Source organism: Pieris napi, chromosome 11, assembly GCF_905475465.1.
Source record: "Pieris napi chromosome 11, ilPieNapi1.2, whole genome shotgun sequence".
Lineage (NCBI taxonomy): Eukaryota > Metazoa > Arthropoda > Insecta > Lepidoptera > Pieridae > Pieris > Pieris napi.
Genome location: NC_062244.1, coordinates 147,805 through 172,200, shown reverse-complemented (window position 1 = coordinate 172,200; position 24,396 = coordinate 147,805). Strand labels below are relative to the sequence as shown.

The 24,396-nt window shown below is 44.5% G+C and overlaps 3 protein-coding genes across 3 annotated transcripts; 1 reads left to right on the top strand and 2 right to left on the bottom strand.

Annotated features, from left to right (window-relative positions):
- Nucleotides 1-2,914: 2,914 nt before the first annotated feature.
- On the bottom strand, nucleotides 2,915-5,543 carry LOC125054198 (membrane-bound alkaline phosphatase-like). The gene is made up of 5 exons (XM_047655949.1): nucleotides 4,846-5,543; nucleotides 4,585-4,777; nucleotides 4,283-4,455; nucleotides 3,541-4,192; nucleotides 2,915-3,464 (listed from the first exon to the last, which is right to left on the bottom strand). Exons 1-5 carry the CDS (start codon nucleotides 5,194-5,196, stop codon nucleotides 3,214-3,216), a joined length of 1,620 nt encoding a protein of 539 aa, XP_047511905.1. The 5' UTR covers nucleotides 5,197-5,543; the 3' UTR covers nucleotides 2,915-3,213.
- Nucleotides 5,544-7,183: 1,640 nt separating this feature from the next.
- Nucleotides 7,184-16,429, top strand: LOC125054052 (uncharacterized protein KIAA0754-like). The gene is made up of 8 exons (XM_047655721.1): nucleotides 7,184-7,396; nucleotides 7,582-7,765; nucleotides 7,964-8,110; nucleotides 12,459-12,761; nucleotides 12,873-12,935; nucleotides 13,770-14,240; nucleotides 14,646-15,543; nucleotides 15,613-16,429. Exons 1-8 carry the CDS (start codon nucleotides 7,391-7,393, stop codon nucleotides 16,088-16,090), a joined length of 2,550 nt encoding a protein of 849 aa, XP_047511677.1. The 5' UTR covers nucleotides 7,184-7,390; the 3' UTR covers nucleotides 16,091-16,429.
- Nucleotides 16,430-17,280: 851 nt separating this feature from the next.
- LOC125053745 (insulin-degrading enzyme) lies at nucleotides 17,281-24,115 on the bottom strand. The gene is made up of 21 exons (XM_047655269.1): nucleotides 23,791-24,115; nucleotides 22,210-22,386; nucleotides 21,689-21,777; nucleotides 21,538-21,623; nucleotides 21,345-21,466; nucleotides 21,098-21,267; nucleotides 20,911-21,033; nucleotides 20,634-20,836; nucleotides 20,141-20,341; nucleotides 19,926-20,063; nucleotides 19,733-19,854; nucleotides 19,569-19,653; nucleotides 19,369-19,497; nucleotides 19,074-19,301; nucleotides 18,840-18,995; nucleotides 18,689-18,764; nucleotides 18,488-18,614; nucleotides 17,929-18,421; nucleotides 17,774-17,854; nucleotides 17,554-17,703; nucleotides 17,281-17,486 (listed from the first exon to the last, which is right to left on the bottom strand). The coding sequence occupies exons 2-21, from the start codon at nucleotides 22,356-22,358 to the stop codon at nucleotides 17,379-17,381; spliced, it is 3,036 nt and encodes a 1,011-aa protein (XP_047511225.1). The 5' UTR covers nucleotides 22,359-22,386; nucleotides 23,791-24,115; the 3' UTR covers nucleotides 17,281-17,378.
- Nucleotides 24,116-24,396: the final 281 nt, after the last annotated feature.

Sequence of the window (24,396 nt, the reverse complement as noted above, 5' to 3'; positions counted from 1 at the left end):
CATAATCTATATGTGATACATCTTATGCTGTTATTCTTGACAAACAGTCAGCAACCACATTATCTACTCCCGAAATATGCTTTATCGCTGTACAAAACTGCATTGTAAAATCAAACTGGCGTATTCGTCGTGGCGTATCATTTTTTCCAATAGTATTTTTCTGAAGTGAATGTACAATAGGCTTATGATCTGTATATATCGTGAATAACCTGCCTTCTACTCAGTATCGAAAATGTTAAATGGCTTGGTATATCGCTAATAACTCTCTGTCATATATTATGTAGAATATCTTTGTTGAGCTTCACTTAGTTTGTTGGAAAAGAATCCAAGGCCAATCCGACCCCGGCACTAGTCCACCAGATGCTCACAAGTAATTTTTTGGAGTAAATTTTCGCTTGGGGCACGATTTGGATGGTTCGGCTGGGATGCGATGAGCGCTTCCGGTTATCGTACAGGATCCATTTTTTATCGCAGGTAATGGTTCGATTTAAAATCCCTTCATTATTGTGCCGGTTCAGTAACGCAGCAGTCGAAGCGTGTGTGTCTATTTGCTTCACTCAATTCGTGAGGTACCCACCTTTTAAGCTTGTTTCAAGTTAAGTGGATTAACACAGTTTTATCACTAACACCTTGAAGCTTAGTAACTTTGGTCTCCGGCCGTCCATGGGGCTTGTTCTGTAGGCCTAAATTTCCAGAACGAAAAAAGCTGCAACAAAAGACGTACTCCTCATGTACAAAGAGTTCAAAATGCTGTAGACTTCTTCATTTTGCTGTATGCTTTTTAATTTGGTCATGACCATAACTCAAAATACCTCTACAATAAGTGTGGTGTTGTGTTGGGTGAGTGAGTTAAGAATATATTCATATTATATCTGCAACTAGCGACCCGCCCCGGCTTCGCACGGATGCAATGCTGATACTAAATTCAAAGTGCTATAAAGTATAGGGAGAACCGCGGCCTCCGACGCGCTGCGTCCCGCAATTTTTGAATTTGTAATATCTTCGAAATATTCATTTAAATCATATGCTGTAAAGGGCCATATAGATCTATATTAAATGAACAATGTATTCAAGATATTTAATTGGTTAAGGATTAATGCTGTATTGGTTAAAATCGCTTCGAAAATTAGCCATTATTTGTCGTAAAAAGTAAATGACAAAAAAAAGTTATTGTGGGTTATCCATAAGAGATAGACATATACCATCACGGACTTTTCTGTAGACCTTTTCAATGTGTACAATACTTAGTACATTATTTTGATAAAACTCGTAGGGTTCAGCCTGCGTTTGCAATGTAAGCGGAAAAAATGTAATTATTTACGACATCACATTAGAAACCTCAAAAATAACAGTACTTCTCCATTATTTAATGGATGTTATTATACATATAAACCTTCCTTTTGAATCACTCTATCTATTAAAAAAACCGCATCAAAATCCATTGTGTAGTTTCAAAGATTTAAGCATACAAAGGGACATAGGGACAGAGAAAGCGACTTTGTTTTATACTATGTAGTGATGGTTACGAGTACGTTACCGAGGAGTTGCACTGCTCCTTTTGTAAGAAGCTTTAGGTACAGTGCTGGGATATTCTGCCACCACCATTGCGAGAATCAAGATCAATAGTATATATTCGAAACAGATGCACAGAATTACTGTTGGTGGCATTTACTAACCAGACTCGGTCGTACACAAGCACGAACCGAACCTTACCTACTTTCTTAATGTATTTTTTCTTCGCAAAATCACATCAAACATCATTTAACTCAAGACAGAATATTTATCAGGAAAGCATAGGTACCTACGTACATATCTTACAATCACACCAATGTTATCTACTCGTAAGGATTGTTAACATAATACCTAATTGATATTCTCAGCTATCAGCTTATTAGATTATATTAAGTGACTACCTACTCTTGCGACGGGGTGATAACCATCGGCACGTGTGCTCAATCATAATATTAATGAGAATCAATAAGTGTCTACCTATATATAATATTTGGAGTATCGGACATATACTGAGTGTATCTGTTTATTCTTACAACTCAATGGTATGAATCCAAGTAGACCGTAATTTCGATCAATACTAATACTACTTTATTAATTTACTACAAGCACGACAGACCTTGCATTAAACTTCTCAGCTTGTTAGATTTTGACATCACTTCGATATAAATTGGTACGCTATATGTATTTCTTTTCCAGCATAGTTGACTGAATTTTTAGTCATGTGTTCGACAGTCAAATATGGATATTCGGCGGTTACAGCGGTTTTTAACATTTTTTGTAATGATACATCTAGTCGTAACCACAAAAAGTAACACGCCAAAAATAAAGTATTACATTATAGATAAGATAGCTTAACGTGGATAATGCTTATCGAGTTATAGCAATAATATATAAATAATTAAGGTATCGTTAATCTTTATTGTTCGATGTGATAACGTCGGAATATCAAAATGTAAAAGCAGTAGTTATCGCGTATTTATGTAGCTATATACTTATCATAGAAATAAAAGCATGAAACATTTTTGAAATACAGGTACCTACCGGCTGTTAGTGACAGAAAAACAAAGACACGAACAGCGACGCAATTCCACGTTCAATAATCAATGTACAGTTAAAGTTTACATAATATTGTTACTGCGAATTTATCTTACAAGTTACAGTAAGAGATCATTAGATTATTTAGAAGTCTTTCTAAACCCAATTAAAATCCTTTATCGACAAATCATTAATTAAAGACAGCAGAAATATATGTTCATTGTAGCTATTTGTGCAGTTTTTTAATGGTGTATGGGTACCTGCATTAGTGAGAAACCTCTATAAGGGAGAATGAGATTGTGCTCCCTTGAACTCTCGCTTATCCAGGTTTGACTATATTTCTAGGTAGTTTCAATTGATAATCAAATTATTTTATTACTAGATATACTCGTAGATAACGGACTAAAAATTATCCATATCTCCTTCCTTCCATGAGTCCTTAACTTATAATAATATCGCATTAATGTACCGAGACTCAGATTAAGCTATTGTAAAAACAGATTGATCATTACATTTTTTTGCAAAAACATGATAGTCTTTCCGGAAAATACAAAAAATTTAAAACTTTTATCTCTATTAACTTTTATCGATCGCATCCTATACTACCTCCGTTTAAAAAAATACTCAATTCATGGAGTAGGTACACAGTACTCAATTTGCCCCACGTTACAACGCGAGCAGGAGAGCGGCAGAAGCGAGCAGCGCGGCAGACGCGGCGTTGCTTATGGCGCCGCTGCAGGCGTGCGGCTCGGGTCCCAGGCACGTGGCGTAGGCCATGAGGTGCGGGAGTCGGCTCTGCTCATAGACGCCTCCGAATAGACCGTGCTGTGGCCCTCGCGCGAACACACCGACGTCGTCGCCGCCGTGTGTCTCCGACGACAGTGGAACATCCACGTGCGACATCCATCGCGTCGACCCTTCATACGACAATAGTTAATACAAATCGTTCTACTATCTTGCACGTTGAAATTTCTAGAAATTGTGGTGACTCACGGTAGTCCTGCTCGAGCGTGACATCGCTTCGAGGGCGCGTTCCGGGTGCGCGGTGCCCCGGGCCGTTGGTGTAGGACAGAGTCATGTAGTGCACGCCATCCGAATCCCGCGTCCCGGACGGTCCTAACACGCTGTTGCCACGGGCGCTGTATCCGTTGAAGGCCATGACGTGCGCGTGATCGGCCGTCACAACGAGCAAGTCCTGCTCGGCTGACAGAAGCTCGGTGGCGCGCTGAACGGCGGCGCTCAACGCCAAGGTCTCGTCCAATGCCAGCTCGGGCAGGTTTTCATGATGAGCGTGGTCGATACGTCCACTCTCCACAAACAAAAAAAATCCTCGCTGATTGCGCGAAAGCAACCGGATCGCCGTCTCCGTAAGCTCGGCGAGTGAAGGTTCTGTGCGATTGTCAGCCTCCATGTGGTATTGCATGTGGCTGGCTTCGAAAAGCCCGAGCAAATATTGCGGACCCTGCTCGCGCGCCTCCAAGAGCTGCTCACGGTTCCACACATAGCGGAAGGTCTCGTTACGACTCCTCTTATCGGCCTGCCACTCCTCGATCAAATTGCGCTTGTCACTTCTTCTACCGCTGGTTCCTTCTTCGTCCACTACACTGGACGGTAAAAACTCGCGTCTTCCTCCTCCTAATATCACCTAAAATTGTGGAGTTTAATATTTTGTGTGATTACTCCCGACTGTACGTTATGTGCTTTTTAGTTATGTGTTTAAATAACCTAGCAATACCTTAAAGAGTTTCCCTGGCTCCTCGTTTACAAGCTGCGCAGCAATGTCGGGACACTGAGTCGAGTCGACGTCGTCCGTGGTCACGTCAGTGTCGCTCTCCCAGTCGCGGTTGGCGGAGCGTGCGTACGCACCCGCCGGGGAAGCGTGTGTTACTCGTGCTGTCGTCACAATACCTGCACATGTAGGAAAGAGTTCTACATAGATCGCAATTTAATTCATTTATGTAATAAATTTATTTACAATCATTATGAATAAAATATTTATATGTTTAGTTTTGCAGCGGTTTCGTTGCGCTGTATTACCCGCGTCTCTGCCGTCGGCGAGAGCCCAGGCGGCGATGGAAGTGAGGCGAGAGCTGGGGACCTGAGAAGCAGCGCAGTCCCGCCGGCGTACAGCAGCAGTAACGCCTAAAGTGCCTTCGTTGGCTTTCGTGCCGCAAAGGTACGCCGTCGCCGAGCACGCGGAGTCCGCGATCTGCGCGTCCGTGCAGTACGTCTAAAAGAAAATTTTATTGAGAAGGCTAGATTTATCTACCTAAAGCTAATAAAAACTCAAGGTTTTACCTTACTGAGACCGACAGTGGGAAACTTTTCAAATGACAGTTGCGCTTCTTCTCCGGTTCTTCCACCGCGCTGGCCGAGCAAAGTGCGTGCGGCGGTTATCGTCGGCACCGACATGCCGTCCCCCAAGAACATGATGACATTACGAGCGGCTCTAGTATCCCCAGAGTACCCCTGGTGCAACCGGTCCTCGATTCCGGCTCGCGCCTCTGCCGCCCAATAGTCGGCAGTGATTTCAGCGGCCTCGGCGGCGTAGGCCGGTACGCCATACTCGGATGTCGCGGCGTGATAGCGGTCGGAGCGAGCTCTCGCAAGGAGACAACAGAGCATAAGATAGAAGCGGGTCGGTAACATGGCGAAAGTTGTGTTAATAACATTCACTCGCGCTTATAAGAACTTTGGCGCAATCTTATCGGTTTAAAATTCAGGTATTATCATTCTTCATAAGCGCGGTCTTATTCTCGTGATCTAATCTTGTAGGTTATGACGCGACATGAATTTAATTGTCCCGCATGCTACATACTGCTATTTTACATCGGATAATTTATTAAACATCATATTGTCAGCGGCGACTGCAGCCACCTGTCCCCACTGGCGACACCCTTAATATTGAATAGATATTTATTATACCAAAATTGTCTAAAAGCTTAGAAAAAAAGCTAGGCTATTTACACACCTGTGTACAGGCGTCGATAGCTCCAAGGCGTTCAAGAGAAGTCAGCTGTAGAGTTATGGGATCTGCAGAGTGGTTAGGTTCTAGGTTTTTAGCCTCTCATAATTATATTTAGTAGCCAACGAAAATTGTTCGTTCATGGAGTGTTGCAAAAAAAATGGTGGCCACGTTTGTCTCCAAAATCGGCCATTTTGCGACTATTCCTCTTGAGGGACAAAGAACGGTTAATTCAGAATGGTATGCTATCATTTGTTTGCCACAGGTCGTTTCTGAACTTCGTAAAGAGAACTGCAACCGCCGCATCATCGTCCATCACGACAATGCGAGTTCTCACACCGCGCACAGAACAAAAGAGTTTTTAGAGCAAGAAAACATAGAATTATAAGACCATCCGCCGTACAGCCCCGACCTAAGCCCTAATGATTTCTATACTTTCCCTAAAATAAAGAATAAATTGCGTGGTCAGAGATTTTTATCACCTGAAAAAGCTGTGGACGCCTACAAAACGGCCATTTTGGAGACCCCAACTTCCGAATGGAATGGTTGCTTCAATTATTGGTTCCATCGTATGGAAAAATGTGTCAAATTTCGCGGAGAATACTTCGAAAAGCAATAAATACATTTTTAAATAGTAATGTTGTGTCACTTCCTTGATTCCCGAAATTTTCAGTGCCGCCCTCGTAGCTCTATACAGGGTGGCCAAAAAGTCGTGGATCAAACGCAAAAAGGGGATAGATGATGTCATCAGCTGCAAAAAATTGTTCTACGGGAGGTCTCGTCTCTAAGCTCAACCCCTGCAGAGTTATAATTTATTTCGCGTTTTTATAAGAAAATTGATTTTTTTACTATTTTTTATTAAAATTCGAAAAAATCTACACCTGTATCTTTTTCATTATATCCACTAGATTGGACCTGATGAGTTCTTGCGTTAGACTTACTATTTATAGTTGTTTATTGAGTGTATTGAAGATAATATTAAGTTAAGTAGATATACGATATTAAAATTTCTCAAATCATAACTTTTTGTTTACGTTGGACCCCACTGTGAAAAAAATACTCTACCGAAAAGTGACCCTGTATTACATGTTTTGGCGCATTTAATAGGGATTTTGAAAAGGTATTACACATGGCCATGAGTCGTTCTAAAATCTTTCTAGGAAGAATTACAAACAACGATTGTTTAAGTATCTACGTCTTTATTTGGTAGAAGTCGTAATTTTGGCAATAATAATAAAAACAAAAAGCATGTACTATTTGAGAGTGTAGCTGAAAGTTGTTATGATTGTGAACTGAGTGTGTTAGTTTTTGAAACCTCAAAGTCATACCAAGATAAGTAGTTATGCCTCTGTAGATTCGAAATCCAATTTGGCTAGTGTAATTTCTATGTGACTTGCGAGTTTATATCTGGATAGTTTGACGATCTCAGAATAAGTGATAGTCGGTAATCACAGAAAGTGATATTATGATGACATAGGCACTCGTCTCATTCGTCGTTCAAAAATTGTTTTATCGGTTTATCCATCCATATGTAGCAGCGTATTATGGTTTTTATATTTTTCATAGCATATACAGGGAAACTGTGCGGCCGAAATACTATTTGGTTGATAACGAGGTCAACTAAATAGCAAACGTAATTTCGTAGCGGGTTTTACCCACCAACGCGTGTCTCACGCGTCGCAATTGATATCATGATATGGGCGAATCCCATCGGGTACACCCCGCATCCCCTCAACCGAAATGACTCCGACTCCGTTATTGTTATGATAGTCAGTCGCAAAAAATTCGCCAACCGTACCAGACTTGTCGTGAGCAGTTTTTGTACCATTAGAGACTTTGGTTACATCAGGGAATCAGCCGCAACAATACAGAGATACAATGAATGTGAGTATCTACTTGTATAGAATATAGATGTTATTGTATGTTACATACCTACAAGCTGTGCATATGTTATTTAGACATACGATATTTTAGTAATTTTGATAAGATTTTTAATAACTCGTAAATGACCTTGATTATGTGAGTAAGCTTTGTCTTTTGCATACTGATGAAATCTTTGTTTTTATTAGATAAATAGAGCTGGGCTCGGCGAGTTCTGTGTAGTAGAATGGATCCAGGGCAGTAAAGCCGGTACGCGTGAGACGGTGTCGCGAGACTTAGTCGAGTTACAGCCTGACGTAGGACCTGGCGCCTGCAAAGTCCGTTCTCCATTTTCTAACCAGTATTCTCCTGCAGTTTTGCACTTTCATAATGGTAATATAGTTTCTAAATACGAGTATTATCTAGACATTCTATTCATCACCCTTTGCTTTAGATTTGGCGACATTTATATTTAGATTATTATAAAACAAATTTGATTGCTAAAAATGCATTATTTATATTTCTATAAATAATGTAAATTATTATATACGATAATAATTAAAAAATAATTATATAAAAAAATAATTATATACGATATTAAGTGTATCTCGATGTTCAAATTGCTGTCAACTAACACAGCGGAGAAGAACGCCGTGGTCCCGAGCGACAAAGCCTCACGAAAGCGCCAAAGACAGCGTTCGCCGCGGGCAGTTCAGCGAGTGGGGGCAGGACATACAGGTAGGTACATCTCTTACAATTAGGGTTATATTTATATTTCAACAATCTGTGCTCGGTGACAGAGGAGTAGAGTTTGCCTAATGAAAGAAGATAATTGAATTATTTAAAATATATATATATATATATAATTATTAATAATAATAATAAATCATTTATTAATAATAATAAATCATTATAATAATATTTGCAAGAAAGTGGTACATTTATATCGATCAATTATAAAAATCCGCACAATCAGCCACACAAAAATAGGCATGCAAATGTCAGATTAATTTTCATTAGGTCATAATATCTGTCATAATAATAAGTCAAGCTATTTATAATTAATTGTTGTCAAACTTATAGACCAAATATTCGCCCACGCTTTAAAAGCACCTTGACTTTAAAACCCTAATCCCCCTTGAACAGCTTGCTAGTTAGTGGAAAGTGTGTTTAAGATTTATATGTATTTAATGTCAGGAGTATCTGAATAGTAAATGTAATGTATGTATAAGCAAGCTGCACTAGATGACTAAATATATGAGAGGGTGAGACGTAAGAACCTAACAACCCTACGTTACTTTTATTTTTTAATTGATTCATCCTGAACTGTTGAATTTTATACTTGCTACTGTCGTATGTCTTAAATGATGTTGAAGGGTGAAAAATATCGTGCACTTCCTGTAGTTTTTTCTCGTCTTTATCTAGTTGTTCTATTGCAGCATCATATATTTGTTTAATATTTTTTTCGAAGTAGTTAGTTTTAATGTAATCATGTGATGAGAGAATGTCCTGTTTTGTTTTCAAAATATCATTATTATTTTTTGCTCGTGAAAAAATGTTTTTAAATAACAGTCGTCTTTCTTGTAAGTAACTCCCAGTCTTCCTCGAACTAGAATCCTTTCTTAGGTTATTGAATAGTCGTTTTATTTCTAGGCTGTCACTCTCCTGACTTTGTATTAATGTATTAATTTCTTGTATAACCATTTCGTCTTTTATGTAAGTCTTCTTTTGTTCAAAATGTCTTCTTCCCTATCCTAACCCTAGCCAACTAACTAAGTACTGCGCGTATCTGCGCCCTCAGTACGGTATATGCGACTTCTCAAAACACTGGTGAGATCCGCTGGTGGAAGGCCAGTGACCGATCCGCTACCGCAAGAGTGCTTTCCAACAGAATACACTCAGTACAATTACGTACTCAAGATCACCACAAACTAATGCAATTGGGGTTCACCAGCCTGTGGGTCACTCAAGCGTTAGTCCCTACGGGGGAAGGGAGGAACCGCGTAGTTCAATTTTTTTTTTTTACTCGAAGGACGTTTGAAGGTGTGTTTAAGATTTATATGTATTTAATGTCAGGAGTATCTGAATAGTAAATGTAATGTATGTATAAGCAAGCTGCACTAGATGACTAAATATATGAGAGGGTGAGACGTAAGAACCTAACAACCCTACGGATCCCTAAGCCCTACAGACGTACCCTAACACATAAATAGTGAATATATAAATATATAAATAAGTACGGGATGTCTGCACCAAGAGACCTAAGGTAACAGACGGAGCCCTACGGGTAGGATCAAAGGTTCGAGGTAGTGGGATTATCTCAAATTACCGGGCAGGCTCACCACGATAATTAAGGGCTTGAAGTAGTCTTCGCCACTTTGAGAGGAAGCGAGAAATGAACAAGACAAAGCAATATTCAAATCTGATTTATTGTTATAAAACAATACCTTAAATACTAATTACACCTATTCACACATACATGGTATTTTTCTAGTGAGCTGTTGGTGTATCGCACAACCTCAGCTATTATAATTTGGAACACATATGAGCCGTATCAGCAGCTGATCAATATTTAAATAAAATATTATTAAAATTGCTATTCAGCTGCTAATATTTAGCAAACACCGGATCCATGTCAGCAGTTTGTTATGTTCGAATGATGAAATCTGAACACCCCTTGAAAACATTACATGGCGGTGATCTATAACTTCTAGGAAGGTGATTAAATATTCTTATAGCCATGCCGTAACATTTTTCGGAATATAGCGCGGTGCAACATGCAGGCACCCGCAGCCGTGTTGGATCTCTCGGTATATACGAGCAAGTTTCTTTATAATAATAATATAATAATCTAGCCTTTAAATTCCGAAACTCTGTCGTTTTATATATCTGAACTTTAATATATTTTCACTCCAGTATATCTCGGAGTTTGGTGTGCCTCTTGGCAAAGGCCTCCTCTAACTTCCTAGTATTGAGCGATGCTATATATATATATTATGTTTTTTTGTTAGAGGGTGGTGGTCTGATCTTCCCGCGGCGACCAACCGTGGTGGGAAGGTTTCTTGATTAGGTTGTTTTAAAATGTGTTTCTTCCATATTTGTTTTGCTTTTCCGGTTTTAGTTGTTGTTGTTTTTGTTTTGATAGGTTGCTCGCGTGTGTTTGTTTTTTGAAATGTCGGAGGTCGAAAACGATCTATCTCTTCCTATATATTGTAGTATGTTTGGTTGTAATATTATTTCTTTTTGTCCTACATGTTAGATGTGTTCTGTTTTTTCTGTGTAGACAAGTTGGGAGATACAGTTTTATCTCTCTTCCTTTTTTCGCGCTGGTTATCCTGCAGTTTTTTAATCACCAATTGGTCTCCTCTCAAAAAAGATTTGTTTCCCTTTTTCCATTCTACCTCTGTTTTTGGCTGTAGTTGTTTTCTAGTTTCTAGTACCTTCTTGGTGGGGTTCTCTTTTTCAAATGTGCCTTTTAATACTATAAGTTTGTCGTATCTTATGAAGGCAGTATAGCCTTTCTCTTTTTCTTTCTGTAACTGGACTTGGAGTTCCTTCCGCCTGTTAAGGACTTCAATCGGATAGTCCTCCTTAATGTAATACTGAGTATTTTCTAGACAGGTTTTTTTTTTCAGAATATGTATCTTGTAACTCATGCTGTTAAACGTTATAACAACTGGTCTTATGTTATCACCTTTCTTTCCCAACCTTCTGACAAGTTCAATGTTATTTTTGTCACATTGAAATTCAAAGAACATGTTTATTATATTTACTATAATATTCTCTAATTCAAAATAAGTATTCTCACTCTCTTCTACTCCGAACATGACTAAGTTCTTTCGTCGTGAATGCCTTTCTAAGTTATTTAATTTGACTTTTTGTTCTTCAATAATTTTTTTTTAATTGTGCGTTTTTCAATTCAAGGTTTGCAAATTTCTCGTGAATGTTGTTAATTATTATGTTTTTTAAATCCTCTTTCACGTCCAACATATCTTGTTTTTGTTGTTTGATGTCTTGCTGTAAGTTCAGTAACATTTGATGAATTTCTTCCATAGTGTATCAGTGCCCTCTATCCGAAGAAATATGAATTTTTCAACGAAGTTAAAATTATTATCGATAAATTTATATTTTCCTAATTCTAGAAATTTTACTAGATGGCGGCGTTTTGACGTATTTGTCCTACAATATTTGTTTTGCATGAGCAAATAAAATCAATAAATAGTGTAAGTCAGATTATGCGAACTTGGACCGCTTATCACGTAGTCGATACCCTTATATAAGTGGCTATCTGAGATTATGATGAAATGAACCAATGTTTGGTATAGTAGATATTTTTGTAACCAGTTCATATTGATGACTAATGTCTGTTTAATATTTGTATTTCGTTTTGCACTAAGATTTTTCAGAAGACACTTTAGTCACTTTTAGCACTAGACGTCACAACCTCACAAAAATGCAACAGAATAGTATTTCATTTCATAGAAATACAGTTACTATCACTGTAAAAAGTAATAAAATAAAATCAAGTAAGTTTAATTTATAAAGTATATCAAACTTCTATACTATTTTTTTTATTTGCCGCGCTTTTTCGTTATCTTCTTTCATTCGCCAGACTCTAGCAAGTTCGGAAGTCAATACTAGATTGAATCTTTCTTTAACATAAATTATTTCCTTAAGTAATACTTAAGCCAGACAGCTACTTTTGTGGATTAGGGGGTTTTATTGGTGCCTGTTGCTACAAATCTTTCCAGTCGCCAATACCAACAATATCGCCACGAGCTTTTTTTATTTATGCTATTATAGGCTTTGGTACGGACCAGTTATGAGAGGTAGTAAGGAGAGACGGTCCAGGTTGTGGAAAGCGTGGTAGAGGACTATCTCATAATGGATGGAACGTCATATTTACAAACTTGATGGGAAATTTATGGCAACGCGTCGCGCGCAATGAAATGTAGAAGAATAGTGGAGGGCTTTGCCACTTGGCAAGCGGATGAGGAGCTGGTGATAGATACAATATCATTAGTATAAGAGCTAATATTGTAAATACTTTTTTTCCGAATAAAAAGCTTTATTATTATTGTTCCAGACCTAGGACATGACGGGCCACGTGACTCGACGGACGAGCTTCGGTACATCGTTCTTCAGTTCATCTCCGATTCATCTCAAGAATATGATCCTTTGCGTCCACAGTACGCTTGTGTGCCGAGGAGCTGGATAAAAGCAAGCACCGGCACTAGCCTGGCCGCCGGCACCTCCTGTATGGTGGCTTGGCCGGCCCAGATGAGCGGCGCTAAGGCAGACATGGAGGAGCTCGGCTCTAGGGCTTGCCATGGTTGCTCGCCCTCGCCCAAGTGGGGTTTCCGGCGCTTCAACTGCGTGCACGCCACAGGTATACAAACGAATAATATGGAATAATTAATATTGATACAATTATATCCATTTAATATTTTTGTAATTAGTACTTACATGGTTGTAAAGATGCCGTCTGTTTTTTGTGCAGCTAACTATGACGCTGGCCAGGATTGGATTCGGACAATGACAAAAGGTCAGGCGATTTACTCAGGTAATCAATTTTTGTATAAAAGAGGTGTAGAGAGCAGGAGGCTTAATCGATGTTAAGTGATCCGCCCATGGACACGACACCCGAAGCTCGCAAGTGAGTTGCCAGCCTTATAGTTTATACGCTCTTATCTTGTGGGACCTAAATCTAATTGATTCAGAAATACTTCAGTGGGTAGCTGGTTCCGCATAGTGGTAGTGCGCGTCAAAAAGTGCCATTAAAACGCTCAGTTGAGAATCGACGGACGGAAACTAAACGGTCCGGTATTCTGTCTCGACTTCCGATGGTGAAACTCAGCAGCAGATATTAATGCGAACAACTCTGAATATTCCCCATGGTAAATGCGGAAGAAGATGCAGAGAGACCGCACATATCTTCGCAACACAAAGGGATCAAGCCGCTCGAAAAGTAACTTGGTGTCGACGATTTAAATCGCTCATCGTTGAATACGGTCAAGTGGAAAGAGCTCGTACTGCTCGTAACAACTCTGGCGAAAGCTTTCAAGTACAGAGCAGTAGCCTCCAAACTTCTAAGAGGCTAATTTAGCCTTTCCTTCTAAATAACTGCGAAGCTAAACGTCGTTTGATTTGTCACCGCCCAGTGCTCCGATGCTAGCTGAGGCTTTAAGGAGAGTGTTTTCGAAGAGAGGAGTGGCGACAAAGGTTTCAATTAATCTCATTGACTACTCAGTGTAAAACACTCCTCAGACTCATCCAAGTGTCGGACAGTATGACAATAAATAATCAAGTCATCTATAAAAATTTGTTTAATTTAGGGCATAAAGCATTCTCTCGCATCTTCTCGACCTTCCTTTAGAATCGCCGATTTATGTTTCAGGTGACCCTCGTCCGGCCAAGATGCCCCGCATTTCCGACTCTTCTCGCCGCTTCACCGGCCTCCAGCTTACCAACACGCCACTTCCGTCAATAAGCGCAGTCGTCAATGAGCTCCATGAAATGTCAGTCTGTCATGACACAGACGACTGCTCTTCAGACTTGCCGGCGCCGTATAATACAGAAGAGTTTCGAAAACTTATAACAACATATAATTGTATCCCGAAGCGTCAACGACCCGCGAATTCTGTACCAGATCATACGGTCGCACCTACACCAGTTCTCGACTCACTCGCTAATCTTCCCTACTTAGAACCTTTACGATCTACCTCAATCCGTGAAAACTCCTCTTCTGCTGCTAGAAAATCACGTAAAACTACATCGTTTTCTACTTCAGCGAAAGTTATGTTTCATAATGCACCATCGACTTACACATCAGAGATAGGAAGCCTCCAACGACCCTCAGTACCTACCCCTTGGCTACCATCTAATCTCGCACCAGCCCCGTCTATCCCGTCATTTGCGTCGTCTTCAGTGCCTACCCCCCTGCAACCATCTAATCTCGCACCAGCCCCGTCTATCCCGTCCCTGCAACCATCTAATCTCGCACCAGCCCCGTCTATCCCGTCCCTGCAACCATCTAATCTCGCACCAGCCCCGTCTATCCCGTCCCTGCAACCATCTAATCTCGCACCAGCCCCGTCTATCCCGTCCCTGCAACCATCTAATCTCGCACCAGCCCCGTCTATCCCGTCCCTGCAACCATCTAATCTCGCACCAGCCCCGTCTATCCCGTCCCTGCCACCATCTAATCTCGCACCAGCCCCGTCTATCCCGTCCCTGCCACCATCTAATCTCGCACCAGCCCCGTCTATCCCGTCCCTGCCACCATCTAATCTCGCACCAGCCCCGTCTATCCCGTCATTTGCGTCGTCTTCAGTGCCTACCCCCCTGCAACCATCTAATCTCGCACCAGCCCCGTCTATCCCGTCCCTGCCACCATCTAATCTCGCACCAGCCCCGTCTATCCCGTCCCTGCCACCATCTAATCTCGCACCAGCCCCGTCTATCCCGTCCCTGCCACCATCTAATCTCGCACCAGCCCCGTCTATCCCGTCCCTGCCACCATCTAATCTCGCACCAGCCCCGTCTATCCCGTCATTTGCGTCGTCTTCAGTGCCTACCCCCCTGCAACCATCTAATCTCGCACCAGCCCCGTCTATCCCGTCCCTGCCACCATCTAATCTCGCACCAGCCCCGTCTATCCCGTCCGTGCCACCATCTAATCTCGCACCAGCCCCGTCTATCCCGTCCCTGCCACCATCTAATCTCGCACCAGCCCCGTCTATCCCGTCATTTGCGTCGTCTTCAGTGCCTACCCCCCTGCAACCATCTAATCTCGCACCAGCCCCGTCTATCCCGTCATTTGCGTCGTCTTCAGTGCCTACCCCCCTGCAACCATCTAATCTCGCACCAGCCCCGTCTATCCCGTCATTTGCGTCGTCTTCAGTGCCTACCCTCCTGCAACCATCTAATCTCGCACCAGCCCCGTCTATCCCGTCATTTGCGTCGTCTTCAGTGCCTACCCTCCTGCAACCATCTAATCTCGCACCAGCCCCGTCTATCCCGTCATTTGCGTCGTCTTCAGTGCCTACCCTCCTGCAACCATCTAATCTCGCACCAGCCCCGTCTATCCCGTCATTTGCGTCGTCTTCAGTGCCTACCCCCCTGCAACCATCTAATCTCGCACCAGCCCCGTCTATCCCGTCATTTGCGTCGACTTCAGTGCCTACCCACCTGTCACCATATAATCGCGCACCAGCCACCGCTAACCCGGCACTTGCGTGGACTTCAGTGCCTACTACGATACAGTCTACTGCTGCTTCAGTCCCTTGTAGCGAATTATTATCTTTTACTTCAGCCATCTCTCTACAATATGTCTCACCAGCCACCTCTACTCCTTTACTTCCCTTAATTCCTTCAACTTCAGTAGTGACTCCCTCGCAAGCTTCTACTTCTGTAGACCACACTTCTACCACCGTATCCTCTTCCATCGCTCGCACGACACTTCCTAAAGCCCAATCTCCGTCTACCACGACGCGAGCCGAACCTAACTCGTCACAAATTATTACTAAACGGCAGATTCGATATGAATTCATTAATTTAATAAGTAAAATTACTGTACTAGATGAAGATTTAGAAAAAATGTGTACCAGTACCGTGAAAGGAATTCATTCGAGTTCTTTAAAATTTCAAGAATCTATGAAACCTTTTTACAATTATTGTTTATCAAAAAACAATGACGTCGCCGTAGAAGAAAATTAGATTTAGCTAATTGTTTTACTTAGGCTCGATAGGGATTATACTATTAAGACAGTACGGTTCCAGGTCAAGTTCCGGGGTGCTTTAAATAATAGAGGATTTTATTTTTACTCTATATTTATACACTCCGTACAATAGAATATGCGAAATGATGTTAATTGCTATGAAAGGAATGAATGCAATAATGTACACTATACATTTTAGTGACAACAATATAAAGAATTTTAGAAATTGAAAATTGAGTGGGATTCGTGACGCTTATAAAACTAAGAAAGCCCGACTGAGCAATATGTACAGCTCGGCTCGGCTCTGACAAAGATTAAAAATAAACTCTCAGATATTTTTATTATTTTATTTTTAGACATCCCTCTTACACTATCCCTCGGTATACTAACATCGAACAAGATGGAACTATTGAAAACCCGTACATCACACATTAATACGCAAGATTATCATAATACCATATACCTATATATATAAACTTATCAATAGAAATCGTAATATTTAACAATCGTGTCATGATAGAGATACATATTTTATAGGAGAATAATTTGTACACAATATTTATTGAAGTAAAACTTCTTAAGGCGCGACTAGGGAGTAACTCACATTTTTTTTCTGACGGAAGTAACGCTTACTATAGTTTGTGTAGTTTCCGCTATTTAAAAATAACAACGATAGCGCATTTTATAAGTCCGTCAGCTGATTTAAGTCAGTTTCTTGGTAGTGTTTATTTATTCACTCATTTTATTTGATACTGATTCTTGTAATTATGTTATTATTAGTATATTTATATTTAAAATGAAAATCCATACAAGTAACATGTGACCAAATTAAAATTCCACTAAAGAGGGCAGGTTTCCATCCTAGCTTGCTTTTCTTTTGTTATACATACGGCCAGTTTTTTTCGCTCAATTTCGTATTTTACCATTTTGGAAGAAGTAAATTAATACCAAATTAATTATCCTAAAAATCTGGTCTATTTTATATAAAAATACCAAAGTTGTATAAGAGAATAGCAAAGTAAATTAAAAAAAAAAATGCCGCAGTTTAAAAAAAATAATTAAATTGTAATTTTTTTGAAAATATACTTATTGATTTATTACTTTTAAAATAAGTAAATTAATAATAAATAATTTCAGTGATATAATATGCCGTCAACGCCACACAAGTTTTACTTCCATCGCGCGTCTTTCTTTTACATTTGACATAATTTATCGAGGCGTCCCTCGATTACCTACGTGCGAGACGTGCGAGACGTGCGAGACGTGCGAGACGTGCGAGGAGCGAGCTAGAGCTTGCTGTGCGCGCCCTTGCGAGGCACCGGCGCGTAGGGCGCGGGCAGAGGCCCCAGGCCTCGGCGGCTCTTGAACTCCACCAGGTCCGTGATGAGGGCGGGCTGCAAACGGCCGACTCGTTTATCACGGCGGTTCACCGCTTCAACTTAATCGGAAACGAGAGCTCACCCGCCTACGCGCGTCCTCGGGCGCTCGAGTCGCGTCTTCGCCTTCCGCGTCCGCGCTTTCGCCGTCCGCGTGTCCGGCCCCGCCTTCCGCCACGGACACCACGTGGACGGACAGCTTCCGCGCCTCCGGCGACGAGGAGTGGACGTGTCTCTGAAAGCACCCGACCGACGCGTCAAGAGCGGCCTCGAGGAGGAGGAGGAGACGCGAGGAGGACGCTCACCGAGTAGAAGTCGAGCAGCTCCCGCTTGGTCACCGCGTTCAGCTCGTCCACCTCCACGCGCGCTCGCTCGAAGTTGTACATCTGGGGACACGACGTCGGCTGAGCGGAGAGGTCTCGGAGCGAATCGAAAGACGAGAACCGAAAAGACGCGTCACCTGCGACGTGATCTCTCCCCAGACCCGGCCGGCCTTCTCCGACAGCCGCTTCGGCCGCTCCAGGCGCTCCGCCGCCAGCGACGAGCGGTGCTTCAGGAACTCCTCCTCGCTCATCTTCTCGAGGTAGTCCCTCGCGGAGTCCAGGAAGGCGACGATGCGGGAGTCGAGGTGGGCCGGGTGGCGGTCGCCCTGCACGATCACGCGCAGCCCCTGCGCGCCCGCCGAGCGCCGGACGCCGCTGAACACGATGTAGCCGAGCTGCTCCCGCGTGCGCAGCGCGTGGAAGCAGGGCTCGCCCACCACGTGCGCCAGCAGCTCGAGGGTCACGTTGGCGCGCGACGAGCGGCCGCCGCACGACAGGTACACGGCGGCGCACGACGAGCGGTGCACGGAGTGCGGCCGCGAGCACAGGTGCCACGAGCCGGCGTCGAGCTCCACCTCGCGCGACGGCGTCAGCTGCGCCGCCAGCAGAGGCACGGCGTCCTCCGGGAACCTGCGAACGGAAAGGTCAGACCGGGAACCGGGGGAGAGGCGATCGACGGGCGCGACGGAACCTCACGTGGCCTCGAGGTGCGCGGCGAGCTCCAGGGCGGCGCTCCGGCTCACGTTGCCCATCACGAGCGCCTCCAGGTGGAGGCCGCGGCGCACGCGCGACACGAAGTCGTCCAGCATCTCCGGCGTGAGGCCTGGGGACGCGACGGGGTCGTTAGGCTTTCGGGTCGGGACGGGGTCGCGGGGACGAACGGGACGCGACACTCACGCCGCGCGGCCTCCAGCAGGTCTCGGCGCGTCCACACCTCGGCGGACAGACACAGCGCCTGCGCGTACACGGCGTGCTGCGGGCGCACGACAGGTTCGTTAAAAGACTCGTCCGAGTCGACCGAGGCCGGCGAGGCTCGGCGAGGGCCCACCTGGTAGGGTTGCTCCGCGTCGAAGTTGGCGAGGGCTCGCAGGTGCGCCTCCTTGAGGATCTCGAAGCGGCGCGGGTCGACGCGGAACGACAGCAGCGCCTCCGCCACCCGCCGCGTCAGCGCCGGCAGCCTGTCGTCGAAGCCCGCCGCCGTCACCTGCGCGGAACGGACGCGTGATCGGCCGTCGGAGGCGGAAGGGGGCGGAAGGGGGCGGAAGGCGGGCCGGAAACTCACGTTGATCGATCGCTTGGCGTTGGCCACGCCCCAGCGCAGCGAGGCCAGCTCGGCGGCGTACAGCTCCTGCTGCAGCGCGTCCCGCAGCAGCGCCGCCCACAGCGCCGCGAGGCCGGCCGCCGTCGGCGACGAGTACAGCAGCGGACTGGCGAACTCCAGGGTGATGAACGCTTTCGGCAGTCGGAACTCGTCGTCCCGCTTGTACCACACGCGCATCAGCGGCGTGTCCTGGAACGGCCGGCCCGGGTCAGCGGCTCGGAGCTCGAGGCGGGAGGACGTCCCGGCGAGGTCTCACCTTGACGATGAGCGGCGCCGCCTGGCCGGCCGTGGGGTCGTCGTCTTCGATCATCGTCAGTCTGCGGGGGATGAACTCGTTGGGCGGCGGCAGATGCAGCTCGGCGCCACCTCGCGCCGTCCGCCATTTCTGGAACGGAATCGCAGTTGACGGACGCGGACGCGCGCGCGACGCGGGCGGACCCGGAGACGCGGGCGCACCTGAAGGGTCTCGTCGTCGATGTCCTCCTGCAGATACTTGGTGCCGTACCAGGGCTCCGTCAGAACGCAGCGGTCGGCGAAACGTCTGCAATTGGACGTGAAATATACGTTTTAAACTCGACTAGAACTCGTCGCTAGACTCGGTATCGGATAAAGTCACTCGCTTGGCGACGACGGCCAATCTGACGCGGTCCGGCGTGAGCAGCTCGAGCGTCTCCCGGATGAGGTCCGGCCGCCACTCCGACAGCAGGTACTGCGCGCTGAGCACCTCCTCCGTCGGGTACTCCTGAAACGAGGCGGGCGAGGCCGTTCGTGAGCGAAATCCCAAACGTGAACGTCGCGACGAACGAAAGGCACCTGCAACTGATGCGCGTGCGCGTGGGCCAGCGTCCTCGGCTCGAGCGCGTCGCGAAAGCGGAACTCCAAGGCCGACAGCTCGCGCTGCTCCTCCCACACCCACCGCTGCTCGCCGACCTCGCGAAGCATCGCCAGGTACTGCGGACAGAGACGGACGCGATAGACGCGATCGGCCGACGACCGGCGGGTCCGGGCCGGTCGGGTCGGGCGGTCACCTCGAAGAGCAGCGTCACGACGTCGTCCGTGTGCTCGACGCCCTCCTCGGTCAGGTCCACTTGCACGCTGAAGAAGCCGAAGCCGCGGGCGCCCAGGCGGCTGCCGCCCACCAAGCTGTTGCACCAGCCGCGAGCCTTCAGCGCGGCGAGGAGGCTGCCCGGCCCCTCGTGGCCCAGCAGGTGCGACAGGTACTGACTCGGCTGCGACGGGCGAATCGTGTCAATTCGATATTAGCTCTGACGATACACGTACGCGCACCGACCGGACGACCGCTGAGGAAATATTACACAGAAGCGGAATTCACTATTTGTATTCTCGCGTCTTTAGTACAGTTTGTTACACGAGTTCCGCGTTTTTAATGTAATATTTCCTCCGTAAAAAAACGTGAAACGCGTCTATGCGTCACGAATTAACTCCAGATTAGGCCTGGCCTACGCGTACGCCTATCGGCGAATTAAACGGGAAGAACGCCCTGCGCCTCCCGTGCCTCACCCCGCTTTTGTAGTGCCGACGGAAGTCGGGAAGGGGGAAGTCGACGGACAGCGAACGCAGGTCCTTAACGGGCTCGCAGTAGGCGCGCTTGCGCAGGCAGGCTCGGGGGAAGGGGGAGTCGTCCCAGCGGGGAGGGGACGCGCCGCCCGCCTTCACCGCGCCGAACAACTCCGACACCAGCGCCTCCAGCTCGTCCGTCGACTCTGTCGGCGCGATCGAGGAGCGGTCAACGAGAGAGTCGGTCGAGAGTCGGTCGACGGCGCGACGGAAGACGCACCTCTCCCCACGACGACGAGCGCCATGATGTCGGCGGAGTACCACCGCGCGTGGAAGGCGAGCAGCTCGGCCCGCACGTCGACGCCCTTCCGCCGCGGGATCGTCTCCAGCGTCTCCCGGTTACCTGCGGCGACGAGGCGCGTCAGTCGAAGGACGAGATCGCGGGGAGCGCGAAGCGAGGTACCGACCGGTGCCGAACTTGTGGTACGGATGTCCGGGGTCCGCCGTGCTCTTGTTGAGCTGCTCGAGGCGCCAGCCGTCCGACGCGCGGTTCTTCTCGTGCTCCGAGTCGACGGCGCTCAGCTCGCGGCCCGTCGCGCTCTCCGTGAACAGCGGCGCGATGAAGAACTGCGCGAAGCTGCAGAGGAGAGGAGGGCGCGAGGTGAGCGAGGGCGATAGGGGGCGAAAGGGGCGATTCGGCCGAGCGGTACGAACATGTCGAGGGAGGCGCCGAGGTGCGACGGCAGCACGTCGAAGTAGAACGTGGTGTGGTCGGCGGACGTGCTCGCGTTGGAGGAGCCGCCGTGCTCCGACAGGAATTTGCTGTACTCGTTCTCCTACCGAATAGAAGTCGGAAAGTAATACCCGGTTTTAAAAGCGAACGTTCGACATTAAAATGGCGCATCACCTGGGGATATTTCTCGGTGCCCAGAAACAGCATGTGTTCGCAGAAGTGCGCCAGCCCGGGCAGCTCCTCGGGATCGCTGAGGTACCCTGCCACAACAGTTCGATTCGTCACACGAGTGGGCCGAGAGGGCGCGGCCGAGCGTGATACGTACCGACGTTGACGTCGAGTGCGGCGGCCGCCTTCTCGGTGTCGGGATCGCTCACCAACAACACCTTCATGCCGTTTCCCAGCTGCAGTCCCCTGCAATTTTTTTTTATTATATAAATTGACATACACACAAAAATATCAAAAGCGGTGCCGTCCCTATAACACGTGGACACGACCAGCGAAAACAAGTAAATTCAATAAACAGTGTTAATATAAACAAACAACACAAATTAAAAACTAAAACCAAGAAAAGAAATTATTCTGGAGATAGCTTTGAGGATAAAACTTAGTGAACTATCCATAATGACACCCAAATGTCTTATGATTTTAACCTCTTGAAGTTTTTGGCCCCTTATGCAGTATGTTAATGGTGAAGATTTCTTTTTTTTCCAAAATTAATCATAATAATAATGAATCAAAAATTAATCATTGTACATCATCGCTTAATTTTGTAAGTTTTCATATAAATTTCTGGACATCTCGCTCGGCTCGCTTTATTTATTTACGTGTATAGAAAGATCATACCGGTATACTCTCTTGTCCTCTGGACTTTTGATGATTTTCTCATAGCGTCGCAGCACTCGGTCTACTCCAGTGGCAGGAAGAGCGCTGCCTCCGGAAGATGGCGGAGTGGCCGGAGTGCCCGGGGCGCGACCCAATGCCGCCTCCGGCATATTGTGCTGCGCTCGGCTCGTTTGCCAACTGCAACATTATTTGTATATATTATGAATGTAAATAAAACTGCATGTGCACATTTAAGCATCTATTCATAGAGTGAAATATCAAGCGAGTGCGTACCTACATTTATACAGAACATATTTAAGACTTCCAACATAAAAACTATACTATAATCTAAAAAAATATAGAGCAAGTACATAAATAATATATAAAAAAATAAACAATTCAAAGAATATAATATAGTTAATTCTCTTAAAATGTACACTGATTTTGTTATATTTCACCCATAGAAGTATTATTTAACTTCTCGGCCCACCAATCTGAGTTGGGTATTTCTATAAAATTTTCATATTTATTTCCTTTATTTACCCTTTCCAATTCATCACACACACTTGTTCCACCATTGCTGTTATCTGAAGCAGAGTCCATTTTTTTGTTGGTCTTTGTTTCCCCTCTCATTCTGTTCTTTAATTTGTTTTCCTGAAACTTTAATTACCTGATCTAATCTCTGATTCATTGGACCCACTTATAACAATGAGACGCAAGAACAGCCACCCTACCCCGTTTGCAGCATTCCTGCCAACGATGAAGTCATCTTTAAGAAATACCCAGATTGTCTCTGTCACTGTCATTTGTATATGCGGAATCTAAATCAAGTGCTGTGAAATATTTCTCCCTTGCTACTGTAGCAAATGCTTCATTTGCAGTTGGCAGCAGATATGTATCCGTTTCTATTGCCTCATTGACAGTACTCCATCACCACACAACCGCAATCTTATTTCTCCTGATTCCTTCACAGTAAGTACAACAGGTGTAGCCCCCTCAGATAAAGCTTTTTTCTTCTTTTATATTTGCCAGTCTGTAAGATTTAACTCGGTAACACTGCTGGAGAATCGGTCCATGTCTTAAGACATAATTTACAAAGTTGTAAAAACACATTGGTTGTATTTGAGGTAGTATATTTCCAACTTTTCTTAAACTTAATTAGGTAAGAAAAATATTATCCAGTGTCAGTTTGAAATTGTCTAGGTATACCATCCACAATAAGACAAACCTTGTATAGTGGTATACGTTTTAATCATTCTATCATATTGTAAATGCCCTTTGAATCATAACCATGTTCACAAATCTTAAGATCTTTTACAGCACTTTCTGAAGACAAAAGAGCATCCACGTTCTAATTGTTGCTATGCTTTAAAAACTGATACTGTAATTGTTCATAAATCATTTCAAAAACTAATCTGACTCTCTGTATGTGTTATAACTTATTAAAATTACAGCCTATGTGCTATTGATGCTTTAAGGATGATTGAAATCAATTAATAATAAATGTCTATTAAAACATTTTCAGTAATTAATTTTTTGCTTAACCTTACCTGACCTAAGCCAACAAAACCTGGAATCTAAGTTATTATTTTAATTTTTTACCTTTTAGTAGTCCTGTTAAGATTGCGCCTAAAGGATATTCTACAAAGTCCAGTTATGAACAAACGTCTTGAAGCCAGCTTGTGCCTTTAAGAAAAACAAGGTTAGTGGTTCCAATAGCACGATATCGGACAAGGTAAATTTAAAGTGAACCCAATTAGATGCTTTTATTATTATTATTTAGGCCCAATCGTTAAATGTTATCTACTGTTATGAAATTGAAATACGGACTTGCTTATTGCTATAATATATATATATAGTCGTATTTTTAATTAGATGAAGTCAACTGACATTTACCGTGTTGTCATTTGTCAGTTTTTGATAAAATAAAAATAGTGATGTAACAAAGTGAATTATCGAAAAAGTTTAGAAATTTAGTGTGCCGAAATGCTGAACCGATATTGGGTACGGGGTTCGAATTTTAGTCGTGCTTTGTACATATCAACGAGTTTTCGACGACTATGTTCCAATAGTATCTACATATACTAAATACCGAGTGTTTTAAACATTAAGGAAAACATTGAAAGGAAACTTGTAAGACTGTCCTATTTTCAATACATCATGTCGTTGAAACTATAGATGTATAAAATATAACAATTATAGGTAAGT

Coding starts and splice junctions, on each gene's coding strand:
- LOC125054198 (XM_047655949.1), bottom strand. CDS start 5,196: ATGTTACCGACCCGCTTCTATCTTATGCTCTGTTGTCTCCTTGCGAGA. Junction 4,456..4,584: donor CGCCGACGGCAGAGACGCGG/GTAATACAGCGC, acceptor CTACATGTGCAG/GTATTGTGACGACAGCACGA. Junction 4,193..4,282: donor AGCCAGGGAAACTCTTTAAG/GTATTGCTAGGT, acceptor CCACAATTTTAG/GTGATATTAGGAGGAGGAAG.
- LOC125054052 (XM_047655721.1), top strand. Junction 8,111..12,458: donor AGTGGGGGCAGGACATACAG/GTAGGTACATCT, acceptor TTATTGTTCCAG/ACCTAGGACATGACGGGCCA. Junction 12,936..13,769: donor AGGTCAGGCGATTTACTCAG/GTAATCAATTTT, acceptor TTTATGTTTCAG/GTGACCCTCGTCCGGCCAAG.
- LOC125053745 (XM_047655269.1), bottom strand. CDS start 22,358: ATGCCGGAGGCGGCATTGGGTCGCGCCCCGGGCACTCCGGCCACTCCG. Junction 21,268..21,344: donor CTCGGCGCCTCCCTCGACAT/GTTCGTACCGCT, acceptor TCTCCTCTGCAG/CTTCGCGCAGTTCTTCATCG. Junction 17,704..17,773: donor AGCTGCTCGACTTCTACTCG/GTGAGCGTCCTC, acceptor GGGTGCTTTCAG/AGACACGTCCACTCCTCGTC.